The sequence below is a fragment of the Miniopterus natalensis genome, chromosome 9 (genome assembly GCF_054644295.1).
Source record: "Miniopterus natalensis isolate mMinNat1 chromosome 9, mMinNat1.hap1, whole genome shotgun sequence".
NCBI classification, from domain to species: domain Eukaryota; kingdom Metazoa; phylum Chordata; class Mammalia; order Chiroptera; family Miniopteridae; genus Miniopterus; species Miniopterus natalensis.
Window position 1 is genome coordinate 8,680,059 of NC_142089.1, and position 6,881 is coordinate 8,686,939.

A 6,881-nucleotide genomic window follows, 5' to 3' on the forward strand; every position below is an offset into this window, starting at 1 on the left:
TTTTTGAAATCCTCGCTGGCAAAGAGGCCCGCCTCTCCCCAGTATCAGCGCTTCCTCATTCTTTGAATCCGCGACTCCGCGGCCGCCGGCGTCAGACCGGCCGGAGAAAGCCTGTTTGCAATTTACCCGCGCCGCGGCCGCCCAGGGCTGGCGGGGGCGGGGCCGAGGCGGGCTGTTTAGCATAAAGGGGCGTGTCTCCTCGCGGGAGCTATAAGTAGGGGCCGAGGCAGGCTCGCGAGCCTGGCCAGCCGCTGCAGGGTCTCCTTCGGTTCTCTCGTCCTCCCGGCGCTTCCAACCGCGGTCCTCAGCATGAAGGCGCTCAGCCCGGTGCGCGGCTGCTACGAGGCGGTGTGCTGCCTGTCGGAGCGCAGCCTGGCCATCGCGCGGGGCCGCGGCAAGGGCCCGGCCGCCGAGGAGCCGCTCAGCCTGCTCGACGACATGAACCACTGCTACTCGCGCCTGCGGGAACTGGTACCCGGCGTCCCGCGAGGCACCCAGCTTAGCCAGGTGGAAATCCTGCAGCGTGTCATCGACTACATCCTCGACCTGCAGGTGGTCCTGGCCGAGCCCGCCCCTGGACCCCCAGACGGCCCTCATCTTCCCATCCAGGTACGCGTGGGCGCGCGCGGGAGCCGGGGTGGGACTGAGCTCCAGGGCTGGGATGCTGCTGGACCCCCGTCGAACAAACCCCTAAGTGCTTGCATAACTCTCACCCTCTTTTCCTTCGCTTTCAGACAGCCGACCTCTCTCCGGAACTTGTGATTTCCAACGACAAGAGGAACTTCTGCCACTGACCTGGCTGTCCTGGCGCCTCCAGGTGAGTATCCCCACCTTCTCGGAGGGGGTGTGTGTGTGGGGGGGTGGTGGCGCGCGGTGGAGCTTAACCAGTAAATCTTGGAGTTGGTAGGCGTTTTAAGGGATTACCACCCCCTCTGTTTAGAGAAACCGAGGCCGGAGAGGGGCAAGTAACTTGAGCCCAGGGGTCATAGCAAATGAATGACGGGAACCAGTTTTCATCCCGTGCGCGTTGCGTTTGGCCGCTGCCCTCCCCCAGCGGCCAAAGCCCCAAGAAAGTCGGCGCAGGTCCGCCTAAATAGCCGTTCTGTTGGCGGTTCGGAGTCGTAAAGGGAGCTCTGTCTTCCGCGGCCCCCTCCCAACCAGTGTCAGTTCCAAGAGGGGAGGGGTGGTGCAAGCTCCGCCTGTGGTCCTTTGGCGCCAACTGGGTGGGGGTAGCGTGGGGCGCGGAGTTATCAGCTGGAGGTAGAGACCAAGTTTCCTCCCTGGCGCCGGCCAGTCTGCGGACGGCCCCCGCCTCGGCGCGCTCGGCGGAAACCGACGGCTCTCTGGTCTTCTTTCCTCCCCCGCCCAGAACGCAGGTGCTGGCGCCCGTTCCGCCTGGGACCCCGGGACCCCAGGACTCTACGGCCGGAAGCCCGAGGGCATGGATGGGCCCTAACCTCTCCCTGCCCACTTCACTTCCCAAACCCCTGCCTCGAGGCTGGACCTGGCGCCCGGGAGCGAAGGACTGTGAACTTGGGTGGCCTCAAGAGCAAGAGCTAGCTCTGGGCACCAACTGGGCAACCCAGCTCCACCCCACCCCCAGGTTTTAAAGACTGTCTTTCAGAGTGTGGAGGGGTATGTGTGGGGGGAGAGGGGCTGCTCTCCAGACTCTGCCAAGGCAGCAGTAGAGCTGGTCTTCTGGTCTCCTCGGAAAAAGGCTCTGTTGCCCTGATTATGAACTCTATAATAGAGTATATAGCTTTTGTACCTTTTTGCAGGAAGGTGACTTTCTGTAACCATGCGATGTATGTTATTAAACTTTTTATAAAAGTTAACATTTTGCATAATAAACGGTTTTTAAACACTTGTGTATATAATTTGATTCCTTAAGTGCTAACACTCACACAGCTGAATTTAGGGGAAATATATGTTCTTAGAGCCCAGGGAAAACCAGTTATTTCCTTAAAAGGGAGATGGGAAAATGCCCAGCTAACACTGGGGTGGGGGCGGGGGGAGGGGAATAGAAAGGGCTCAGGAAGAGAGCCCTACATCCATTGAGGGTTGGGTGCAGAGAATATCCTGGCGGTGGCTCATTTCACAGGTGAGGGAAGAGTGGGGAAGGGGAGGTGACTGGCACAAGCTCACCCAGCAAGTTGGAAGCTCAGGTTAGAAATCTGGTCTAAGTCCCAGTTCTTAAGTCCCTTGGGCTTTTGTGCTACACTAGCAGATGGCAGTCCTCAATTTAATTATTCATGTCTTTCTAGCAGGGGATGTGGAAGAGTGGAGCCTCACCTGGTGCCCAAAGAGGGGTGATGGTTCATAGACCCACTTTAAAGATGAATGAACAAGTCACTGGGTCTGGTTTCATTTCCCTCCTCAAGCTCTCAGGTTTGGCTTCCTCTCGGGCTTCCAAAATTGGGAAACAGGAGAGGGGTCTCTTCCCTCAAATCCCTAGGCATTCTGATCAGGATTTTGGTGCTGGTTGGGAAATACTGGCACTAATCCCTCCTCTGCCATCAGGTATTTGAAGACTGACCCTGGACTGGGAATTGGAGCAAGAGGCCCTACAGCCTCATTCCTTCTGATATTTTCTTCCCAAACATCTCTGTTGGGAGCCTTCTCTGTGAGCAAGCATCTTTATCCCTACTTCAGAAGTGGAGAAACTGAGGCTCAGTGGAGAATGGGTCTGAGCCAGATTATTACAGCCCCTTGAGAGGCAGAGATGGAATTTTAATCAGCTACAGTGACTAACGTGACAGGAGCAGGGCCTGAGACCCCAACCCATGCCACTTTGCCCCCTACCTGGCAGCTCCCCAGGTGGGTTCCACAGGCATCTGGCCTCACAAGATTCCTGTTTATGATATGATCTCATCTGTGTGTTGGCCCCTGGCATGAATTAGTTCAATATTTCATAACAAACAGCTCACGTCATTACCACCCTTAACCCTGGTGAGCTTTCAGGGGTGAACAGGGGCATATGGTGGGGAAGGCAATCAACCTATCTTTGCCAGGCATCCTCCCAGCCCACCAGTGGTTCTCGATCTGTTTCCTAGTCTCCTCAGATGATCTGATGGGAGGTATGAACACTCTTCAGAACATAAAACAAATATACACACACAACTGCAAAGCAACCCCCTGGAAAGCCCCCAGTCTTCATATGCGGAACTCTTGCTTCAAACCAAGAGGTACAAGACCCAGGCTGGGTCTGTCTACCTTGGATCATTAATTAGGTGTGCTGTGCTGGCTCTGGAGACAGCCACACAAGGGTGCAAATTTTTTTGCTCTGCCACATAATAGCCGTATAACTGAGCCTCAGTTTTCACATCTGTATAAAATTGCTGACCTTGAGGATACAGTTCTGCAGCATCTGGCCCCACATTACACCATTAATTGCAGTAGAGCCAGGCACTGAACTCAACGTTCTGTACCCTTCTTGCTGCTTCTTGCTTGCTCAAGTTGTGGGGTTGTGGAAGGCCAGAAAGAGCAAGCCACTTCCCCTCTCCAAGCCTCTCTCCGCCCTTGCCCAGCAGCTGGTGGTTCTTGCACTGCTGCCTCCCTGGACAGAAGATGGTGGTGGGAAAGTTCTTTGAAATGCATCACACACCTACAAGGTATTATTAAGCTAATTCCAAGGAAATTGCCTGTTAGGTCAGCTGAGACTTGGGCTGTTCAGGTGGCTGAGACAAAAGCTGAAACCAGCACACCAATTCATTAGTCCTTAGAGAGTGAAAGCAATTTGGCCCTAAGGTCAGAAAACTCTCAGGAAGAGGATAGTGTCTTCTGTCAAATCTCGTATCCAGTGCCTACCAAGTGCCAGGCTCTATTTTATCTTAATTTTTTTCTAATCATCACAATCCAGAAAAGTATCATTCTTTCCATTTTACAGAGAAAGCAGATCCAGAGAGGCTGAATAATTTGATCCAGGTCACACAGCAAGGATTAGTAAACCCATCTCCATCTAGCTTCAAAGCCCATGTTCTCACCTCCACGCCCCGCCAGCTCTTTTCCCTCGCCATTTCCCCGGCCAGGCACATATTTGGGTCTCCAGCGGGTGCTTGCTGAACAAAAGACCTAAGGCCACCCTAGGTCTCCCTTTGATTTGTAAAAGGGCGATGAAGGTGCCTCCCTTGCAGATTTGTGGTTCAGATGAAAGATAACGCGCCTAAAGCATCTACCCGGCTCCCTGAAATGCAAAGTTCACTGTTAACCGCGTGTCTTAACACGCATTATCGCATCAGCTCTGATATGCGGACATTTGGAAGGAATTTTTTACTTTGTGAAAAAACAACAACACAGGCAAAGTAACTTGCCCGTGTCCACACAGCTCCTAAGCAACAAAACAGGGATTCGAATCCAGGCCTGCGACACGGGAGATGGTGGTGCCCCCTCGAGAAGACCAGTGACAGCTCTTCCCAGGTCGGGGGCGCCGCACAGCCATCAGTTATCTGTCTTCCCGGCCTCATCACCTCTCACGGCCACCCCTCTTCTCCATGCCCCAGGCTACACCCTAAAACCTCCCGTCGCTCTCTTTCCTGCAGAGGCGCCTTTCAGGGTCCCCTCCGCCTGCTCCCGGCCCAGCGAGAAGAGCGCGGCTCCCCCGCGGCCGCTCCGCCCCGGCCGCGCGGGGCGGGGCCTCGGCCCACGTGGACCCGAGCGCGGCTGAGCTGAGCCGCGTGGCCCCGCCCCTCGCCCCGCCCCCGGCCCCGCGACCCGCGCTCCCCCCGCGGGCCCTGGGGGCCGCTCGCAGGTGTTCGCTGGCGCCCGGATGTCTGAGCTCTGGCTCCGCTCTGGCTCCGGCTCCCTCCGCAGCCTGCGGGCGGGGCTCCCAGCCCATCCGGAGTCTTGCGGCGCCCCCGCCGCTCTGCCAGCAGCGTGGCCTCCCGGTTCCCAGCCTCCCGGCCTGGGGGGCCCCCCCACCCAGCGGAGTCGCTGACCCAACTGCTCTCCCGCTGCCCCCAGCTGCGCTCGGGCCGCTGCAGCCTCGGCGCGCCCCCACCCTGCTTCCTGCCTCGGCAGTTTTGCAGTTTTTGCCCCGGCCGGCCGAGCGGCAGCCCTGGATCGCGCCCCGTTCCTTCCTTCCTTCACGCATTCCTCGAGCGCCTGCGGCGTGCCCCGCACAAGGCCTCCCCGACCTTCTGAGTGGGGCCTGGGGCCCGCTGGGGTCCTCCGGGAAGCCGGCCCTCCACCCCCGTCCCCGTCCCCACCCGCCTCGGCCTCTCCTCTCTGAGGCCCTAGTTCACTCGCAGAGCTTAGCATTTAATTGTTCTCTCTGATTATTTCTCCCCGTTAAGGGTCAGTCGGTGGCTGGGTCAAGAGGTCGCTTTGCGACCAAAATCAGGGGTCGGTGTGAAAGAGCGAGGGGCCAGAGTGTGGCCAGAGTCGGGGTTTCAGCCTGACTGAGGCAGGGTTTGGGGATAAGTGTGGGTAGAAGTTGGCAGCAGGATTGGCAGCCTGTGGCCCGGGCTCATAGACGGGGTGCGAGGGGTTAGTTAGCCTGAGTAGCATCAGTGGCCAAGGTTAGTGAGTCAGTCTTTGGGTAGGGTTAGCGGATGGTCTGGATCAAGGTAGTCAGTCACCCTGAGACCAGGATTGGGGGGTTGCCTTTGACAAGCCAGGTGAGCAGAGGGGGGCGCTGTAGCGGTCTGAATTCAGCTTCACATTCCTCCCTGGCTGGGGGCTGATCATGGTCTCTCCCTATGCCACCCAGGTGGTGGGGGAGCCGACCTGCCATCTGGGCACACTGCCTCTCCTCCTCAACACCATCCTGCTCCTGCTTTGTGCCAGAAGCTGGAGGCAGAAGCCCTCGCTGGGCCAGACTGTGGCCAAAGGCGGCCCAGACCTGCAGTAACACTGGCCATGGTAGGGAGGCCTTAGGCTTCCACCGCCCCAAGTCTGGAGCCACCCATATTCAACAGGTAAGTCAGTGCTCTCCCCTGTACCTTCTGTCATTTGTTCACAAATCTAAAGTCTGTCGGGGACAGAAGAGCCGGTAGAGGTCATGAGTGTGATCCAAGGGGGGAAGGAGCCTACTCAGGAACACAGCAGGTTAGTAGTTGAGAAAGGACTCAAGTCCAAGCCTCCTAGCTGGGGACCATCCAGGGCTCTTTCCGTGCTCCTCTGCCTGCCCTGAGTAGGGATTGTTATTCCGGCTTTAGAGATGGGACAGCTGAGGCCTCACCCACAGCTCTCACAGACGGACTGCAAGGGGCTGGTGGGCTGCACAGCCCCTCACCCTGAGGATCTGGAAATGTGAAGTCGGAATGGTGGTTCCCTAAGGCATTGTCTCCTTGTCATTGCCACCCAGCCCCCTCCCTCCCGTTCTCATTAGGAGCAAATGAAACAAGGGTGGCCAAGCATGAGTTGGAAGCCTGGGAGGGGAGAAAACACTTTTTAAGAACTGCTGGGGAAAAGCTTAGCTGGTTTCTTATGGAAACATATGGAACTCATTACTCTAAGTCGAGGTGGTCGGTGGCCAGCTGGCAGTTGGTTGGTTTGGGGCTAAAAGTGTGTGTTGTGTGGCAATGAGGGTACCCAAGACACAGCAGACTCCCCAGAATAACCCTCCCCCTCACTGGCCCAGGTTCTTCCTAAACTTGGTTTTGTTTTTGGCCTATGCCATTTCTAGACTCAAAAAAAGGGGGTGGGGGTGTTCAAGACACAACAGGATATGGGATCTATAGGTTATGCAGGGAGGTGATGAGGACTTGGGGACTGTCAGGACAGACAACCACATGCCCCCACTCCCCACACATGCTCCAATTCATGCCAGGGGCCCCTAGCAGGTCTTGCTGTGGGTCCAGCTACATGAAAGATCGATCCCAGCTTCCATTGAGGGTTCATCCAAATGGGCCACCAAAGGTCACCCTGGAGTAAGTATCAGA

General features: G+C 56.8%; 1 protein-coding gene across 1 annotated transcript; it reads left to right on the forward strand.

Moving 5' to 3' along the window:
* Positions 1–223: 223 nt before the first annotated feature.
* ID3 (inhibitor of DNA binding 3) lies at positions 224–1,864 on the forward strand. Its single transcript, XM_016214563.2, has 3 exons — positions 224–609; positions 735–817; positions 1,370–1,864. Exons 1-2 carry the CDS (start codon positions 310–312, stop codon positions 792–794), a joined length of 360 nt encoding a protein of 119 aa, XP_016070049.1. The 5' UTR covers positions 224–309; the 3' UTR covers positions 795–817; positions 1,370–1,864.
* Positions 1,865–6,881: the final 5,017 nt, after the last annotated feature.